This window comes from Lithobates pipiens, unplaced genomic scaffold (assembly GCF_037356315.1).
Source record: "Lithobates pipiens isolate NorthernLeopardFrog02 unplaced genomic scaffold, aLitPip1_a1.2 Scaffold_1, whole genome shotgun sequence".
Lineage (NCBI taxonomy): Eukaryota > Metazoa > Chordata > Amphibia > Anura > Ranidae > Lithobates > Lithobates pipiens.
In genome coordinates, this window is record NW_027507685.1 from 234,999,320 (window position 1) to 235,020,135 (window position 20,816).

The following is a 20,816-nucleotide window of genomic DNA, read 5'->3' on the forward strand; positions in this document are numbered from 1 at the left end:
GCGTGTTGGCTGTGTATTATACCCTAGCATCAATTGATTTGTTTTAACATAAGTATTAACTTTGGTCATTTGACTAATGACAAATGTTGTTCTTAACTTGTGAAGTCTTTTTGTAATAAAATAAAATAAAAATTCCTAAACAACTTGTGTTGATATACTTACCTCCTGACAGATACAGTGCCTTGCGAAAGTATTCGGCCCCCCTTGAACTTTTCAACCTTTTGCCACATTTCAGGCTTCAAACATAAAGATATAAAATTTTAATTTTTTGTGAAGAATCACCAACAAGTGGGACACAATTGTGAAGTGGAACGAAATCTATTGGATTTTTAAAACTTTTTTAACTAATAAAAAAATGAAAAGTGGGGCGTGCAAAAATTATTCGGCCCCCTTGCGTTAATACTTTGTAGAGCCACCTTTTGCTGCGATTACAGCTGCAAGTCGCTTGGGGTGTCTCTATCAGTTTTGCACATCGAGAGACTGAAATTCTTGCCCATTCTTCCTTGCAAAACAGCTCGAGCTCAGTGAGGTTGGATGGAGAGCGTTTGTGAACAGCAGTTTTCAGCTCTTTCCACAGATTCTCGATTGGATTCAGGTCTGCACTTTGACTTGGCCATTCTAACACCTGGATACGTTTATTTGTGAACCCTTCCTTTGTAGATTTTGCTGTATGTTTGGGATCATTGTCTTGTTGGAAGATAAATCTCCATCCCAGTTTCAGGTCTTTTGCAGACTCCAACAGGTATTCATCCAGAATGGTCCTGTATATGGCTGCATCCATCTTCCCCTCAATTTTAACCATCTTCCCTGTCCCTGCTGAAGAAAAGCAGGCCCAAATCATAATGCTGCCACCACCATGTTTGACAGTGGGGATGGTGTGTTGAGGGTGATGAGCTCTGTTGCTTTTACGCCAAACATATCGTTTTGCATTGTGGGCAAAAAGTTGGATTTTGGTTTCATCTGACCAGAGCACCTTCTTCCACGTTTGGTGTGTCTCCCAGGTGGCTTGTGGCAAACTTTAGAGGAGACTTTTTATGGATATCTTTGAGAAATGGCTTTCTTCTTGCCACTCTTCCATAAAGGCCAGATTTGTGCAGTGTACGACTGATTGTTGTCCTATGGACAGACTCTCCCACCTCAGCTGTAGTTCTCTGCAGTTCATCCAGAGTGATCATGGACCTCTTGGCTGCATCTCTGATCAGTCTTCTCCTTGTCTGAGCTGAAAGTTTAGAGGGACGGCCAGGTCTTGGTAGATTTGCAGTGGTCTGATATTCCTTCCATTTCAAAATGATCGCTTGCACAGTGCTCCTTGGGATGTTTCAGCAGACAATACGTTCGTCAGTGTGCTAGTACGGCGGACTAAGAATGACGCATGCTCAGAAGCAAGTACGAGAAGGAAGCTATTGGCTACTGGCTATTGAACTTCCTTTTTCTAGTCCCATCGTACATGCTGTACGTCATCGCGCTAGCAAACGCCGGACTTTCTGTGTGTCCGTGTGTGGCCAAGTCCGTTTCGGTGGAAAGTCCGCCGGACTAAGTACGCCGGACAATTCGCTCGTGTGTATGCGGCATAAGTCTTCTTCTTTCGGAACAGCTTCCTGGAAGAAGGAAGATATTCTCATTGATCAGTTTGTCCACGTGACCATGCATTTCTAAAATGGCTTCCCAGAAGGAAGAAATTCTTATTGGTCAATGTTGCCATGTGTCCACGCTGCCAAATGTGAATCTCTTCTGAACCTTCTTTTTCTGGAACTGCTTCCCTGAAGAAGGAAGATATTCTCGTTGGTCAGTTTGGCCAGGCGATCATGCTGACTAATGAGAATCTCTTCTGTATCATCATCTTCTGGAGAAGCTTCCTGGAAGATATGCTCGTTGGTCAGTTTGGTCAGGTGATCACGCTGACCAATGAGAATCTCTTCTTTGTCTTCTTCTCCTGGAACAGCTTCCCAGAAGAAAGAAGAAATGCCCATTGGTCAGCACGGTCACGCTGATCAAAGTGAATCACTTACGAGCCTTCTTCTACAACAGCTTCTTGGAGGAAGGAAGAGATTTCCCATTCATCACTTTTGGCTTCATGACCATGCTGACCAATGAGAAGGTGTATAAAAAGTAGAAAAACCTGCGCTAATCTAAATAAAAAGCACCAGATTTTGCACTCTCCAGTTTTAGCAAATATCCCCCCCTCCTTCCCCCGCCGGACCCGATGTCCACTGGCCACCTGTGATCGCTCCACGGAAAGGGTATCTGCTTATGTAAACAAGGCAGATTCCCGTTCTGACGGGGAACTACACAGAGATCTTCTGTTCCTAGTAATCAGGAACAGTCATCTCTGTGTTCTTTCTGTCAGTCCATCCCCCACACAGTAAGAAAGCACGAACAGGGAACACATTTAACCCCTTGATCGCCCCTGATGTTAACCCCTTTCCTGCCACTGTCGTTTATACATTGATCAGTGCATTTTTTTTTATCACTGATAACTGTATTGGTGTCACTGGTCCCCAAAAAGTTTCACTTAGGGTGAGATTTGTCCACCGCAATGTCGCTGTCCTGCTAAAAATTGCTGATCACTACCATTACTAGTAAAAAAAAAAAAAAACGCCCCTGGTGACGCCCATCATAGCGCAGGAGAGCCACCTCCGCCGCCTTTTTGATAACAGCGCCGGGAACATCACAGCTTTCATTTCAATTGCTGTGTGTTCCCGGCCATGCGCCGTCACACGCAGCCCCTCCCCCTTGTCCGGGCACTTAGAGACAGATCATCCGCAGGATTGGACGGATGATCTGTCTATCAAAGTGCCCGGACAAGGGGGAGGGGCTGCGTGTGACGGCGCACGGCCGGGAACACACAGCAATTGAAATGAAAGCTGTGATGTTCCCGGCGCTGTTATCAAACAGGCGGCGGAGGCGGCTCTCTTCCCTGCACACAGTGCACAGGCTGGCTGCAAAATGGCACACAGGCTGCAATGGGGCACACGGCTGCAATGGGGCACACGGCTGCAATGGGGCACACGGGCTGCAATGGGGCGCCCGTGTGCCCCGGCAAACGGGCTGCAATGGGGCACACGGCTGCAATGGGGCACACGGGCTGCAATGGGGCACACGGGCTGCAATGGGGCACACGGGCTGCAATGGGGGATGCCTCCTGTACCACGTCCTCTGTCTCTGACCATCTCCTGTTCCATGTCCCCAGTCTGACCATCTTCTGTACCACGTCCCCAGTCTCTGACCACCTCCTGTACCGTGTCCCCAGTCTCTGACCATCTCCTGTTCCACGTCCCCAGTCTGACCATCTTCTGTACCATGTCCCCAGTCTCTGACCACCTCCTGTACCGTGTCCCCAGTCTCTGACCACCTCCTGTACCGTGTCCCCAGTCTCTGACCACCTCCTGTACCGTGTCCCCAGTCTCTGACCACCTCCTGTACCGTGTCCCCAGTCTCTGACCACCTCCTGTACCGTGTCCCCAGTCTCTGACCACCTCCTGTACCGTGTCCCCAGTCTCTGACCACCTCCTGTACCGTGTCCCCAGTCTCTGACCACCTCCTGTACCGTGTCCCCAGTCTCTGACCACCTCCTGTACCGTGTCCCCAGTCTCTGACCACCTCCTGTACCGTGTCCCCAGTCTCTGACCACCTCCTGTACCGTGTCCCCAGTCTCTGACCACCTCCTGTACCGTGTCCCCAGTCTCTGACCACCTCCTGTACCGTGTCCCCAGTCTCTGACCACCTCCTGTACCGTGTCCCCAGTCTCTGACCACCTCCTGTACCGTGTCCCCAGTCTCTGACCACCTCCTGTACCGTGTCCCCAGTCTCTGACCACCTCCTGTACCGTGTCCCCAGTCTCTGACCACCTCCTGTACCGTGTCCCCAGTCTCTGACCACCTCCTGTACCGTGTCCCCAGTCTCTGACCACCTCCTGTACCGTGTCCCCAGTCTCTGACCACCTCCTGTACCGTGTCCCCAGTCTCTGACCACCTCCTGTACCGTGTCCCCAGTCTCTGACCACCTCCTGTACCGTGTCCCCAGTCTCTGACCACCTCCTGTACCGTGTCCCCAGTCTCTGACCACCTCCTGTACCGTGTCCCCAGTCTCTGACCACCTCCTGTACCGTGTCCCCAGTCTCTGACCACCTCCTGTACCGTGTCCCCAGTCTCTGACCACCTCCTGTACCGTGTCCCCAGTCTCTGACCACCTCCTGTACCGTGTCCCCAGTCTCTGACCACCTCCTGTACCGTGTCCCCAGTCTCTGACCACCTCCTGTACCGTGTCCCCAGTCTCTGACCACCTCCTGTACAGTGTCCCCAGTCTCTGACCACCTCCTGTACCGTGTCCCCAGTCTCTGACCACCTCCTGTACCGTGTCCCCAGTCTCTGACCACCTCCTGTACCGTGTCCCCAGTCTCTGACCACCTCCTGTACCGTGTCCCCAGTCTCTGACCACCTCCTGTACCGTGTCCCCAGTCTCTGACCACCTCCTGTACCGTGTCCCCAGTCTCTGACCACCTCCTGTACCGTGTCCCCAGTCTCTGACCACCTCCTGTACCGTGTCCCCAGTCTCTGACCACCTCCTGTACCGTGTCCCCAGTCTCTGACCACCTCCTGTACCGTGTCCCCAGTCTCTGACCACCTCCTGTACCGTGTCCCCAGTCTCTGACCACCTCCTGTACCGTGTCCCCAGTCTCTGACCACCTCCTGTACCGTGTCCCCAGTCTCTGACCACCTCCTGTACCGTGTCCCCAGTCTCTGACCACCTCCTGTACCGTGTCCCCAGTCTCTGACCACCTCCTGTACCGTGTCCCCAGTCTCTGACCACCTCCTGTACCGTGTCCCCAGTCTCTGACCACCTCCTGTACCGTGTCCCCAGTCTCTGACCACCTCCTGTACCGTGTCCCCAGTCTCTGACCACCTCCTGTACCGTGTCCCCAGTCTCTGACCACCTCCTGTACCGTGTCCCCAGTCTCTGACCACCTCCTGTACCGTGTCCCCAGTCTCTGACCACCTCCTGTACCGTGTCCCCAGTCTCTGACCACCTCCTGTACCGTGTCCCCAGTCTCTGACCACCTCCTGTACCGTGTCCCCAGTCTCTGACCACCTCCTGTACCGTGTCCCCAGTCTCTGACCACCTCCTGTACCGTGTCCCCAGTCTCTGACCACCTCCTGTACCGTGTCCCCAGTCTCTGACCACCTCCTGTACCATGTCCCCAGTCTCTGACCACCTCCTGTACCATGTCCCCAGTCTCTGACCACCTCCTGTACCATGTCCCCAGTCTCTGACCACCTCCTGTACCATGTCCCCAGTCTCTGACCACCTCCTGTGCCATGTCCCCAGTCTCTGACCACCTCCTGTGCCATGTCCCCAGTCTCTGACCACCTCCTGTACCATGTCCCCAGTCTCTGACCACCTCCTGTACCATGTCCCCAGTCTCTGACCACCTCCTGTATAAAAATATTTTTTAAAAACAGTCATTTTCGGTATCGGTGCTGTTTCGGTATCGGTTTCGGTTTTCGGCCTAGTGTATTTTTCATTTTCGGTATCGGTTTCGGCACGGTTTTGGTCAGCACGGTCACGCTGATCAAAGTGAATCACTTACGAGCCTTCTTCTACAACAGCTTCTTGGAGGAAGGAAGAGATTTCCCATTCATCACTTTTGGCTTCATGACCATGCTGACCAATGAGAAGGTGTATAAAAAGTAGAAAAACCTGCGCTAATCTAAATAAAAAGCACCAGATTTTGCACTCTCCAGTTTTAGCAAATATCCCCCCCTCCTTCCCCCGCCGGACCCGATGTCCACTGGCCACCTGTGATCGCTCCACGGAAAGGGTATCTGCTTATGTAAACAAGGCAGATTCCCGTTCTGACGGGGAACTACACAGAGATCTTCTGTTCCTAGTAATCAGGAACAGTCATCTCTGTGTTCTTTCTGTCAGTCCATCCCCCACACAGTAAGAAAGCACGAACAGGGAACACATTTAACCCCTTGATCGCCCCTGATGTTAACCCCTTTCCTGCCACTGTCGTTTATACATTGATCAGTGCATTTTTTTTTATCACTGATAACTGTATTGGTGTCACTGGTCCCCAAAAAGTTTCACTTAGGGTGAGATTTGTCCACCGCAATGTCGCTGTCCTGCTAAAAATTGCTGATCACTACCATTACTAGTAAAAAAAAAAAAAAAAACGCCCCTGGTGACGCCCATCATAGCGCAGGAGAGCCACCTCCGCCGCCTTTTTGATAACAGCGCCGGGAACATCACAGCTTTCATTTCAATTGCTGTGTGTTCCCGGCCATGCGCCGTCACACGCAGCCCCTCCCCCTTGTCCGGGCACTTAGAGACAGATCATCCGCAGGATTGGACGGATGATCTGTCTATCAAAGTGCCCGGACAAGGGGGAGGGGCTGCGTGTGACGGCGCACGGCCGGGAACACACAGCAATTGAAATGAAAGCTGTGATGTTCCCGGCGCTGTTATCAAACAGGCGGCGGAGGCGGCTCTCTTCCCTGCACACAGTGCACAGGCTGGCTGCAAAATGGCACACAGGCTGCAATGGGGCACACGGGCTGCAATGGGGCACACGGGCTGCAATGGGGCGCCCGTGTGCCCCGGCAAATGGGCTGCAATGGGGCACACGGGCTGCAATGGGGCACACGGGCTGCAATGGGGCACACGGGCTGCAATGGGGGATGCCTCCTGTACCACGTCCTCTGTCTCTGACCATCTCCTGTTCCATGTCCCCAGTCTGACCATCTTCTGTACCACGTCCCCAGTCTCTGACCACCTCCTGTACCGTGTCCCCAGTCTCTGACCATCTCCTGTTCCACGTCCCCAGTCTCTGACCATCTCCTGTTCCACGTCCCCAGTCTGACCATCTCCTGTACCACGTCCCCAGTCTCTGACCACCTCCTGTACCGTGTCCCCAGTCTCTGACCACCTCCTGTACCGTGTCCCCAGTCTCTGACCACCTCCTGTACCGTGTCCCCAGTCTCTGACCACCTCCTGTACCGTGTCCCCAGTCTCTGACCACCTCCTGTACCGTGTCCCCAGTCTCTGACCACCTCCTGTACCGTGTCCCCAGTCTCTGACCACCTCCTGTACCGTGTCCCCAGTCTCTGACCACCTCCTGTACCGTGTCCCCAGTCTCTGACCACCTCCTGTACCGTGTCCCCAGTCTCTGACCACCTCCTGTACCGTGTCCCCAGTCTCTGACCACCTCCTGTACCGTGTCCCCAGTCTCTGACCACCTCCTGTACCGTGTCCCCAGTCTCTGACCACCTCCTGTACCGTGTCCCCAGTCTCTGACCACCTCCTGTACCGTGTCCCCAGTCTCTGACCACCTCCTGTACCGTGTCCCCAGTCTCTGACCACCTCCTGTACCATGTCCCCAGTCTCTGACCACCTCCTGTACCATGTCCCCAGTCTCTGACCACCTCCTGTACCATGTCCCCAGTCTCTGACCACCTCCTGTACCATGTCCCCAGTCTCTGACCACCTCCTGTGCCATGTCCCCAGTCTCTGACCACCTCCTGTGCCATGTCCCCAGTCTCTGACCACCTCCTGTACCATGTCCCCAGTCTCTGACCACCTCCTGTACCATGTCCCCAGTCTCTGACCACCTCCTGTACCATGTCCCCAGTCTCTGACCACCTCCTGTATAAAAATATTTTTTAAAAACAGTCATTTTCGGTATCGGTGCTGTTTCGGTATCGGTTTCGGTTTTCGGCCTAGTGTATTTTTCATTTTCGGTATCGGTTTCGGCACCAAAAAACCCATTCGGTGCATCCCTATTTGTAGACGTGCAAACCAATCAATATGCGCTTATTGAGATTTTTTTTTTTTACCAAAAATTTGTAGAAGAATACATATCGGCCTAAATTGATGAAGAAATTTGTTTGTTTACATTACAGAAAGTAAAAAATATATATATATATATATATATTTTTTTTTTTTTTAATTGTCGTTTTTTTTTTTTGTTTATAGCGCAAACAAAAAAAAATAAAAAAACGCAGAGGTGATCAAATACCACCAAAAGAAAGCTCTATTTGTGGGGAAAAAAAGTCATCAATTTTATTTGGGAAAAAAGAATCCCAATAATCGCAGAAAATATTGTTCTCAGTCACCACATCCCAAATAGATTGTACAGAAAGGAGAAAAAACCCCCAATAAAACGGTACTTTATAAGTGACTGAAAACACAAGTAACGGATATTATTACAATATTTTATTAAATACAAAAATTATCTTTAAATATATTTTTATTTAAAGATAATTTTTGTATTTAATAAAATATTGTATTTAATAAAATATTGTATTTAATAAAATATTGTAACAATATCCGTTACTTGTGTTTTCAGTCACTTATAAAGTCCCGTTTTATTGGGGGTTTTTCTCCTTTCTGTACAATCAATTAAATTTGGATACAGCGTCGCACGACTGCGCAATTGTCAGTTAAAATAACGCAGTGCTGTATCGCAAAAAATGGCCTGGTCATTAAGGGGGTAAATCCTTCCAGGGATGAAGTGGTTAAACAATTGCTATTTTTATACAGTAAAACATTCTTTTCACGTTTTTTTCATTCCTTGCAGCGTCTCGGTGCTGCTGATCTTCTGCAGCCTCTTGCTTACACTCCAGCTAAGGTTGTGTGAATTTCCACTGATGGTTTCTTAAAAGATGTGCAAAGTGCATTTGCACAGCCACTTATAATCAGCACCAGGGGAGCAGGTGACAGCAGGTGACAGTGTGATAAATCAGAAAAGCAGTTTGGAGGCAGCGACAGGAGCCTTGTCATCCTGTAACAGGAAGTGCCTTCATGGCAGGATCACCAGTGAATATTGCAATGAAACCTGCAGACGTACCAATATTGGAATAGACTTGAATGGCAATGACATTTAGATGTGAAAGCCTCTATGAGATTTTAGTGACTGGGATTGGATCTACGTTAAAAAATTTCTTGCATTTCATACCAAAATCTGTTCAGGTTTGGATATTTAAAATGGGAGTAAACATTCATCTCTGACTATAAGGCGGCTTACCTATAGGTACTGTAAATACAGTGGAGGTCTATCCTTTAGGGGGCTCTGTTCCCCCTATTCATGCATCCGGCCCAATGATCTACATTCAGGGTTGCCGGACACATGGATTTCAATGGGGGGGTGTTTTTTTTTAAGCACGTTATTAGAGCCTGAGGCTCTAATAGGCTTCAAAAAAAGGGTGAGCTGGGGGTGCGGAGCACTGCTCCCCGAGTCCACCTACTTGTGTGAGAATAGCGAATTAATATTTTCTATTCTCACACTGATTTTTTTCCTGGACAATCAGGAAGCAGGTCGTGAGACCCGTCACTCAATTAGCTGAGAGGACAGGTGATCCTAGGAGGGGGAGGGAGGAGATGCTCCTCGCAGTGTTGCCCGCCCAGAACCTAGATGGGGTAAGTGCTGGATGACTGAGCGTGAGGGGGGGGGGGATGTGGGTGACCTGAACGAGTGGGGGGGGGTTTGCTTACCCAACCCCCGCCCCAAAAAAAAAAAACACCAATGGCCAGTGTAAATATCTTCTAAACGTGCAACGTTTAGGGGGTGTTTACTGTATATGCAGCCGATGACGGCATGTGCCCGAGCCGTTCCTTCAGAGTCCTGAGACGTAAACAACGGCTCCGCCCTGTGCGTTGCACGGGAGTGACACCATTGTGGCTCCGGCCAATCAACCAGCCGGCATCCGTGGCCCCCAAAGGAATACAGGTGAAGATGGAGGCGGCTAGGGATGAGGTCAGGCGTGTTATCACAGGCAGTGAGACATTGCCCCGATGTGCAGCTGCAGAGATCGGGCAATGTCTCACTGCCTGTGATTAGCGCAGCGCCGACTTCCTGGCGGGCTCTGCACGTGGTCCATGCGAACACGCCTGAGCTCATCCCTAGAGGCGGCCTCCAGCTGGGACAGCGCATCGCTGGATTTCTTCGTTTTCAGGTAAGTTTCACATAATTCGATGCATACTAGCACATTATGGCATTACCTTTCAGGCCAAAAATATAAACAAAATCACCCCGTGGTTTACTATGGCTTTAAGCCTATTACACATTGACTTCAAAGGGATGTTTAGCTAGAGACCAAACTTATGAGAAACCCGTACTAAGAAAATGAATAGATAATTGCCTTTAAAAAAACGCTAGTTGCCTGGCTTTTCATGCTGATCCATAGGCTTCAATGCTTTCTGAGTCAATAACTAAAGAACAAAACAGGCAAGATCAGAGTTCTGGCTTCACTATATGCGTACTCGTTCCAGATCTGCGACTCAGCAAGTATTGAAACTAAAGGACAGCCAGGCAGAGTGCATTTTCGGAAGGAGATCGGCAAAGATAGGCGCCACAGTTTTCCAAGTAAAGATTTCTTTAAAAAAAAAAAAGGAGGAGTTATAAAGTCGGCCAGATAATAGAAAATAAACAGCAGAAGATCTGTGTTTTGGGACCTCATCCCTGAGCAGAGTCCTAAATCCCGAGACCACTTGGTGCAGCATTCAGCCCTGTGTGCCCGCAGCCTGCGGCAGGGCTGGACGGGGCACCGACCTGTCCCTCCCGGGTGCACTGCAGCTGGACGACCCCCCCAGTGCAAGAGGTCCTAAAGGGGCATCAGGTAGAAAGGAAAGAAGGGAACAGTGCAGTGTAAGGCAGAGAGGCCTGTCATATATTTATATATATATATATATATATAGTACAAAGTATAATCAGTAACATTGTATCTCAGAGCAACAATGAGAATGTTTTTCAATGACCTGTCACCAGAGCCAGTGTGGACTTCAATCTGCTGGAGGCAGCCATGATTCCCTGCCAATGACCTCCACCATAGAGAAGGGAGGATAGACCGGCTGATACCATAGAGAAGGGAGGATAGACCGGCTGACACCATAGAGAAGGGAGGATAGACCGGCTGACACCATAGAGAAGGGAGGATAGACCGGCTGACACCATAGAGAAGGGAGGATAGACAGGTGTAGTGTCATATTTTGCTCCCCATCCTAGAATGCTCCGGAAGTGACGTTGCGGCCAGAAATTTCGAACTGCGCGGTGCGTTCCAAACACTTGCGCCATGCGTTCCAAATGATTTGAGACTATGCAGACCAGTGAAACCGTCAGATAATGTCAGAGAAGTGAGGGGAGGTAATCCCCTCCCTGAGCCACAGTTACCTGCTCTCTCTCCGCCGCTCTCTGCTCTGTCTAAAGTTAATGTCACGATTACCTCCCCTCACTCCCGTGACATTATCTGACGGTTTCACTGAACTACATTGTCGGAAATCCTCTGGAACGCATAGTGCAAGCATTTGGAACGCATCGCGCATGCGTAGTGCAACATTTCTGGCCGCAACGTCACTTCCGGAGCATTCTATGATGGCGAGCAAAATATGACACTACAGCGTGTATAGTGTCCTGTCCTCCATGCGTTCCAAGCTGGTTCTTGTTGAAACTTTATTGCTAATTTCCGGCTTCCTCAGAGGAGTCCAGCATGGCGCCGTTAAAGCCACAGAAGCGGGTAAGACACACGTGTGGAGAGTTTCCTGGGATTGCAGCCTTTCCCCAGCTTCTGGGTGAGGTGATCAGCGGGGGGAGGACTACAAGTCCCAGCGATTCTGGAATGCATTCCCTCAGTTGGTCCATGTTGGGACATTCATCTGCTGGAGTGCAGTGTCCCTGCTGGGATCAGTGTGTTCCAATGGGACTCTACAGATGTTCAGGGACTACAAGGCCCAGCATGTTACAGGAGTCCTGCTGACAAGGCGTGCTGGAGCTTGTAGTCTCCTTCTGTGCTCCTGTGTTTATCCCTCATAGAGATCCCTGTGCCCAGTCCTGTGATGTGTACAGAGATCACACAGATACATTGTAACAAAATGGAACTCCTTCATTCCCAGCCTGTACTGCCCCCTACTGGTCCAGGCTCTGTCAATGATGCGACACTTTGAATGACAATTACTCTGTCATATTCATACATTTTATTCCAAATTACGAGACAGCTCTTGGTGGTATTTAATTACTACTTTTTACTATATAAAGGGGAAAGGGACAGAAAAAACAAACAAAACAAAAACCTGATGTTCTGATTGGCTGTGGGATTTATTGAGAACCTAAAATGCCCCCAGAATTGCTTAGTGTGACACACAGAGTATATAGTGCGGGGATCAAGGCTATGTAGTGCATCGTAATTACCCCATAACTGTTGCTGGTCAGTAGGGATGAGCTCAGGCGTGTTCGCATGGACCACGTGTGGAGCCAGGAACTCGGCGCTGTACTGCGCTATTCACAGGCAGTGAGACATTTCCTGATCTCTGCAGCCGCACATCAGGACAATGTCTCATAGCTTGTGATTAGCGCAGTAAAGCGCCGACTTCCTGGCGGGCTCTGCACATGGTCCATGCGAACACGCCTGAGCTCATCCTTAGTGGTCAGTGCTGTGTATCCATTAACCACTCACTGACCGTGCTATAGCTGAATGACGGCTACAGCCCGGCCGGCCAGTTCTGGGGGGGCGTCCTATGACATCCTCCTGTGAACGTGCCCATGACGGCATGCTGTGTAATCACCCGGGACACTGCTGATCACAGATTGAGGTAAAAAGCCAATCGCGGCTCTTTACCCCGTGATCAGCAGTGTCCAATCACAGCTGATCGCAATATAAACAGAAGCTGGTTATTGGCTTTTCTTTCCTCACACTGACAGCATGAGGAGAGGAGAAGAGAGCTGATAACCAGTTTGAATAAAAGGGACATCTACGCTGATTATCAGTGCTGTCTCAACAGTGCCTCCTCATCAGTGCGCATCAATGCAGCATATCAGTGCCCATTAGTGCTACTTCATCGGTGCCCATTATTGGTGCCCATTATTAGTGCCTATCAGTGCTGCCTCAGTGCCCATTAGTAGTGCCTATTAATGCCCATCAGTGCCTAGCAATGCAGCCTATTAGTGCTGCCTCATCAGTGCCCATTAGTAGTGCCTGTTAATGCCCATCAGTGAAGGGGAAAAATTACCTGTTTGAAAATTTTAGAAATGAAAATTTTATTTTTATTTTATTTTTTAATTAAAAAGTTTGTCTTTTTTTTTTTCATTTATTTAGCAAAAAAAAACAAAAAACAGTGATGATTAACCTCTTTGTGACCGAGCTATAGCCGAATGACGGCTACAGCATGGCCGCACTTTGCCGGGAGGTCGTCATATGACGTGCTTGCGCTGCCTGTGCGCCCTCTGCAGTGTGCATGGGCTGTGATCAGCTGCATGCTTCCGATGCAGCTGATCACAGGTCGGGGGGAAAAGTGCCAATCACGGCAGCTCTTCACTGTGTGATCAGCTGATCACAATGTAAACAGGATTTGCCGGTTTTAGGCAATCCTCCCCTCGCGCACGTGAAGAGAGCCGGAAACCAGCAAATCCGCATAGTGCAGTGCAATTACTTATTTAGAAAATTTTGTAATGGAAACTAAGAAAAACTTTTAAAAACAATACAGGCTTTTTTTTTTGTTTGTTTTGCAAAAACAAAAAACAAAAAAAAACAGTGATGATTAAATACCATCAAAGGACAGCTCTGTCTGTCGCAAAAATAACAGTTCCATGTAAGTACAGTGTAGCACGACTGCACAATTGTCATTGAAAGTGTGACAGCGCTGAAAGCTGGAAATTGTCCTGGGCAGGAAGAGGGTGAACGTGGGCAGTAGACAAGTGGTTGTAACTGAAGGCAAAACGTTCTTCTTTAGGGCTCATTCTCACCATAAGGTCTCATGCGCACTGCCAGCAGCGTTTTGGCTGAGAAAATATTCGACACCTTTAAATGTCTTGAGACCCGTTTAGGTGTGTCAAGTGCTTGGGCATTCATTCTATTATTGATAGATAGGCTATTGAAATTAATTAGTGCCCAGGGACTAAAAGTGCCTAGTGTTAAAGCGGTAGTAAACCCAGTTTCAAAAACACTTACATTCCTGGCATGCCGGAAATGCCAACTTTCACATTGGTTGTGCTCTCAACCAAACTTTCAAACCATCCAATGGCTGGTTTCATAACTGATCACATGTGCAGCATTATGGCAGTTGAAGAATCATTAGAGGCCAAGATGGCAGCTTCCTTGACAGAAAATAATAGAAGGGTTTGCTTCCACTTTAAAGTGATTGTAGAGCCCTCCTCCTTTTTTTTTTTTCTTTCTGTTTTTTAATAACAAACATGTTATACTTACCTCCTCTCTGCAGTTGAATGTGCACAGAGCAGGCCGGATCCTCCTCTTCTGTGCCCCGGGCCCCTCCCTCCTGTCGAGTGCCCCCACAGCAAGCAACTTGCTATGGGGGCACCCGAGCTGCAGCTTCGTGTGTCCATTCAGACACGGAGCTGCCATTCGGCCCCGTCCTCTCTCTCCCCTCATTGGCTAATTGACAGCCGCAGGAGCCAATGGCACAGATGCTGTTGTTTCTCAGCCAGTCAGGAGGGAGAGTCCTGGAAGGCTAAGATTTGAGGACATCGCTGGACAGAGATGGGGCTCAGGTAAGTATTAGGGGGTGCTGGGGAGGCTGCTACACAAAGAAGGCTTTTTATCTTAATGCATAGAATGTATTAAGATAAAATAAAATCTGTTTTTACAACCTCCTTTAAGGTATGTTTAGACACATTTAAGCACATCAAGCTTTTTTTTTTCTGCCACCACGCCGTTGCTCCTGGATATGCTGTTAGTGTTTTTTTTTTTCTCTGGCTCTAAACATCTATGTGTGAATTGTCTCCTCCTCCGGTGCCCGTCTCCAGGACTTCTCCAGAGCCTCTCCCATCCTGTGGAATGCTCTACTTAGTCTGTCCAGTTATCTCCTACTCTGGCCACTTTTAGGCAATACCTTAAAACTCATCTATTCAGAGAAGCCTATCTGGCCTTCAGCTAATAACTGAATCTTTTATTTCTCCCGTCAGTTCATCCCTCACAGTTATTACCCTTTTGTTCCATTCACCCTTCTTTATTAGATTGTAAGTTCCCAGGAGCAGGGCCCTGCTAACTAGGGCTGGGGAATTTTTTATTTTATTTTAATCTTGAATCGAGTTGTGAGTTCAAATCAATTCCGATTCGAAGAAAATCGTTTTTAGATTTTTATTTTTTTTCCCCTTCAGAGTTTCCGTAGCAGGGGGAATGTCCGGAATGGCACTTGACACTGGGAGCAGACATGGGCACTGTGTCTGAGGCTCTGAGCTCCCCACCGACGCAATCCTCTTATTAATCCTCCTATTATTGCCCTCACACAAGACCCTCCTGTGTCCCCCTAGCCTCTCCGGTGTGTGACCGTGTGCAGGGGGAGAAGTTTAACTGTCAGTCGGCCGTCGTGGACTAGGCCAAAGCCACGGCCTCGCCTTAATAATCCAACCCACAGCTGTGATTTATGTTAACAGTTCCTAGCAGTTAAAATCGATTTGAATCGTAAATCGAGTTTTCTATAAAAAAAATAAATAAAAAACGCTGGATTTTTTTTTGGGGGGGCGGGGTGGCTGGGGGATTGCCCAGCCCTACTCCTAACCCTCTTGTATTGAATTGTATTGTAACTGTACTTCCACTCTTTATATTGTAAAGTGCTGCGCAAATTGTTGGCACTATCTAAATCCTGTATTATAATAATAATGTGTGCATGGACACATATGCTAACATAGAGGTGTGTTTAGAGACCAGGAAAAAAAAGAAAAAGGGTTGCGACACTAACAGCAGCGTTAAAAACAGTTCAGTTGTAATGCGGCAGAATGGCACGGGCAGTCGAATCACTGTTATGTTACTTCGGTTCCTAAGGCGGGCACTAGAGGTGCGCATGCCCACTGCTCGCCCCCGGAGCCGATGCGAGTCGAGACCGCCGGGCTCCCGCGACCACTCCTAACACGGCCAGAACCGGGATCTCTGTGTGTAAACGCAGAGATCCCGGTTCTCTGAGGGAAGAAGTGACGGATCGTCTGTTCGTACAAAGTATGAACAGCGATCTGCCATCTCCCCTAGTCAGTCCCATCCCCCCTTCAGTTAGAACACACACTAGTGAACACAACCCCTTGATCGCCCCCTAGTGTTAACCCCTTCACTGCCCGTGACATTTTTACAGTAATCAATGCATGTTTATAGCATTAATCGCTGTATGAATGGCAATGGTCTCAAAAATGTGTCAAAATTGTCAGATGTGTCCGCCAACATGCCGCCGTCACGATAAAAATTGCAGATTGCCGCTATTACTAAGAAAAAAAAATAATAATAATTAAAAATGCTATAAATCTATCCCCTATTTTGTAGACGCTATAACCTTTGCGCAAACCAATCAATATACGCAATATTTTTGGTAAGAAAAAATGTAGAAGAATACATATCAGCCTAAACTGAAAAAAAATGGTTTTAAAAAAAAATGGATATTTATTATAGCAAATTAAAGCAAAATTGTCGCTTTTTTTTGTTTTATAGCACAAAAAATATAAAAAACGCAGAGATGATCAAATACCACCAAAAGAAAGCTCTATTTGTGGGAAAAAAAGGACATACATTTTATTTGGGTACAACGTTGCATGACCGCGCAATTGTCAGTTAAAGCGATGCAGTGCAGAATCGCGAAATGTGCTCTGGTCAGGAAGGGGATAAAATCTTCCAGGGCTGAAGCTGTTCAAGCAGATCTTCCACCTCAGTGGTAAGGTCTTCTGATTCAAGCTGCCCCTCCTCGCTAAGATGATGCATGAAAACATACATTTAAAACCTGTGCAAGGATTAAAGCTGAATAATATACTTACCTTTCCCTGGCACCTAGGCAAGGGTGACGTCATCCTCCTTATAGCCACATCTTTGAGAAGATGCACTTCGATACCGATGAGATTTTGGCTGCCCTGCATTACCCGGGATCTTGTCGGCTTGGAGGATGACGTCAACTGTGTACTGCAGAATTTGGGGAAAGGTGAGTATATTATTTGTTTCCCCTCCCCCAAGGGTACTTTATGTCCCATCAAGGTAAAGGGGGCTACAATGAATAAGCGGACCTTACCTGAGGGGTATGGTCCTCTTTAACTACCACACACGTTCAGGAGACCGGTACCTGTCTGTATTATTGGTGTTAGGTAACTGTTGGTGGAATATGTCTTTGATTCTCAGATTGATGTATTACAAATTTTAGATAACTATTTCTCCTATAGAAAGCCAAGCGATACTATGAGGAAGAAGAAGAGGAGGAGAAGCGTCCCCTGCCACCACAGAGAAATAACCAGAAAGAGAAAGGAAGGAAGAAGAAACAAGAACATGGAACAACAATGAATCAGGAGAAGATGGGCAGGAAAGATGTGATATCCGGGGTAAGGCAACGCTACTTCTGTGTATACCAGTGTTTCTCAAGGTGCCTCACAGGTCATGTTTTCAGGATTTCCCGGAGATGAAACAGCTGTGGTAATTACTAAGCTAGTGAAGCTGATGAAATCACCTGTGCAAAATAATGGAAATCTTGAAAACATGACCTGTTGGGGCGTCTTGAGGACTGGAGTTGAGAAACATCAGTGTACTTGGATGGGGGTCTGCAGGCTTGTCCAGGCTTCAGAAGGGTAGGGCCTTCAAATTTCAACACTCTACTCACTATAAAAAAGGAATAGCAAAGCAGTGTCCTGTATTATTTATCCAGTTTTCTCTAGGCAATTGTTAGAATGTAAAGCAGATAGTTACACATTAGGGTTGATTTTGTAAAACTGAAGTGCGCAAAATTTGGTGCGTCTGTGCATGGTAGCCAATCAGCTTCTAACTTCAAGCGGAGTTGTGCCTGCAAATTCTGCAGCTGCTGACTTTTTTTTAAAATAATGACACTTACCTGTTCAGGGCACCCGCAATGTCCTCACCCAAAGCCGACCTGTCCCTCGGCTCCGAGTGGAGGCGCCGGCATCTTCAGCAAGGGAATCGGGAAGTGAAGCCTTATGGCTTCACAGCCTGGTTCCCTACTGCACAAGTCGTGATGTGCATTTTGAGTGGCCCCTGCTGTCTTCTGGGACTTGTGTGTCTCCCAGAAGACAGTGGGGTAAATCGCCACTGTGATTTTTTGCCGGAAGTGGGAGCAAATACTTGTAATAGACAGGTATTTGCTACCCCCCCCCCCCCCCCCCCCATAAGGTGCCAAATGTGACACCGGAGGGGGGGAGGAATCCGGACAGCGGAAGTTCCAGTTTTGGGTGGAACTCTGCTTTCAGATTGTTCAGTTAAGCTTTGACAAAAAAAGTGGAAGTTGATTGGTTTCTATGCAGAGCTGCACCAGATTTCACACTCTCCAGTTTTAGTAAATCAACCCCATTGAGTCTTGTGTTAAGACAGAAGCAACCAGATATACATATAGAAATAGTTTTGTCTGCCTTTTTGGATTTGTAATTCTGTGCAGCCGATGTTGTGATCCGGGCATCCCAGCCAGGTCTCCGATCTTCCCTGCAGCAGTACAGCGTGGTGAAAAACAAGTCTCAAGAATGCCGATAGGACGGTGAAGCAGTAGCAGCATACTGATTATGTTGCCTCTCTACTCATTGCAATGGATAGCCTGCTGGCACTTTTGCTTTACAGTAGAGCCTGATTGGGTCTATTAATCCGACTCCCTCTCTTAATACTACTTGGCAGAGTATATTATATCTATCAAATGAAAATACTATATAATCACAGAGAGTTAGGCAGCAAAGCAACACTTTTAACCAAAAGTGCAATAATGTTAAACTTTCTTTTTTTTTCTTCCATTTTAATACCTTTTGCAGGCAGAGGACCCTTTTCCTGGCTTACCCTCCGTGCCCGAAGATCAGCTGGCAAAATATGAGCGGGCAAGGAAGGAGTCCCATGTGAGTATGATGGAACAGATTCAGCCCACACTTTTTCTCTGTTTACTTTTAAATATACACCGATCAGACGTAACGTTATGACCAATGCCAGGTAAAGTGAATATTATTGATTATTTTGTGACACTAGCACCTGAAAGTGTATGGGATATATTAGACAGTAAGTGAACATGTTGTCCTTGAAGTTGATGTGTTGAAAGCAGAAAGATGGGCAAGTGTATGGATTTGAGAGACTGACAGGGACTAGATTGTAATGTCTAGATCAGCCTTTTTCAACCAGGGTGCCTTGGCAAATTGGCAAAAAAACTGCCCAAATATTGTATACAAGCCAGCCAGCGTGTGCATGAAGACTGCCTTTTAGTTACACAAAGCCACCGATTTTTATTGTGCACCATTACAACCTTCTAGCTCAGGGCTCGACAAAACTCGGTCGCCAGGTCACATTTGCGACTAGAATTAGCGACCTGGGGCAGCACAGCTGGGGTATCCTGTCTCTTTGGACCCCCCCCCCCCCCCCCGGCGTGAAGCCTTCTGTGATCCTATGGTTCCTTCTGAAATCTGGCGCCCTCTTGTGGTGGCCGTTGGAATTACAACCAACAATGCTAATGGAGCTTGCCCTGCCTGCCTTCCCTTTACTTAGAACCCCTAAACATTATATATATATATATATATATATATATATATATATATACACACACACACACTTTTTTTTTTTTTTATTATTATTCTAACACCCTAGAGAGTATAATGGTGGTTGTTGCAATACTGTCTGTCACACACTGTATTTGCACAGCGGACTTACAAGCGCACTTTTTTGGGGGAAAAATAATTTATTTAATAAAAAAAAAAATAAGACAACAGTAAATTTAGCCCAATTTTCTTTTTTTATATTGTGAAAGATAATGGTACGCCAAGTAAATCGATACCCAACATGTCACGCTTCAAAATTGCGCCCGCTCATGGAATGGCGACAAACTTTTACCCTTTAACATCTCCATAGGTGACGTTTAAAAAAATTCTGCAGGTTGCACGTTTTGAGTTACAGAGAAGGTCTAGGGGTAGAATTATTGCTCTTACTCTACCGATCGCAGCGATACCTCACATGTGTGGTTTGAACACTGCTTTCATATATGCGTTCGCTTCTGCACGCAAGCTTGGCGGGACAGGGCGTGTTTAAAATTATTTTATTTTTTCTTATTTTAACTTTTATTTTTATTTTTTTCACTTTTATTTAAAAAAAAAAAAAAAAATGTGTGTCACTTTTATTCCTATTGCAAGGAATGTAAAAATCCCTTGTAATATAAAAAAGCATGACAGGTCCTCTTATATATGAGATCTGGGGTCAGAGAGACCTCACATCTCATATTTACACTAAAGCGCAATTTAAAAAAAATTTGTCATTTGAAAAAAATAAAACAAATAAAATGTCCCTCTAAGAGCTATGGGCAATGACTTGGAGACAGGTGGGGGGCTGGGGGCGCTATCTTCCCCTCACTCGTCTCCATGTCAGGCCAGGGACAGGTCTGGATCGCCGTCACGGACCTGGCTCCTAACTTTTTTAGCTGGCTCCTAGATTCCAAGCAAATTTGTCAACCCCTGTTCTAGCTGCCCTAATGACCAATGGCATCATCTAGGGATGCACCGATGCCACTTTTTTGACACCAAGTACCGATACTTGACATCATGTACTCACCGATACCTGATTTTGGTCATGTGACCATTTTAAAAAAAAATAATGAAAAATTACACATGTTTAAAGTGCTCAACTGTTTTGCGCCCAACTCCCACAGCCTCTGTAATGCTGCGCTGTGTTAAAAGCCCCTCTGAGACAGCCAGCTGCAGTGTATGTGCCACACATGAAGGACTCTGAAGACCAGCATCTTCTTCACCTTTTTTCATATTTCTGCCATTATCACGTACTACCACATGGACAGAACTTTTGTGAATCGCCAAAGTGTCAAGCATTTCTTCTAGTATGCTTCTTATAACTTGGCCTGTGTGAGAGCCTTGAAATTTCTTTGCGTGC

At 47.4% G+C, this 20,816-nt stretch overlaps 2 protein-coding genes across 2 annotated transcripts in view; one reads left to right on the top strand and one right to left on the bottom strand.

The window, feature by feature from the left end:
* Positions 1-10,891, bottom strand: part of HSD17B8 (hydroxysteroid 17-beta dehydrogenase 8) — a 47,892-nt gene extending 37,001 nt beyond the window's left edge. Inside the window, exon 1 of the mRNA XM_077484688.1 lies at positions 10,756-10,891. Coding sequence (XP_077340814.1) covers positions 10,756-10,858 — 103 coding nt within the window. The 5' untranslated portion in view covers positions 10,859-10,891. The remainder of the gene's footprint in view (positions 1-10,755) is intronic.
* A 503-nt stretch (positions 10,892-11,394) lies between these two features.
* The window catches only part of WDR46 (WD repeat domain 46), a 45,023-nt gene continuing 35,601 nt past the window's right edge, over positions 11,395-20,816 (top strand). The window contains exons 1-3 of the mRNA XM_077484689.1: positions 11,395-11,510; positions 17,135-17,290; positions 18,713-18,793. Coding sequence (XP_077340815.1) covers positions 11,484-11,510; positions 17,135-17,290; positions 18,713-18,793 — 264 coding nt within the window. The 5' untranslated portion in view covers positions 11,395-11,483. The remainder of the gene's footprint in view (positions 11,511-17,134; positions 17,291-18,712; positions 18,794-20,816) is intronic.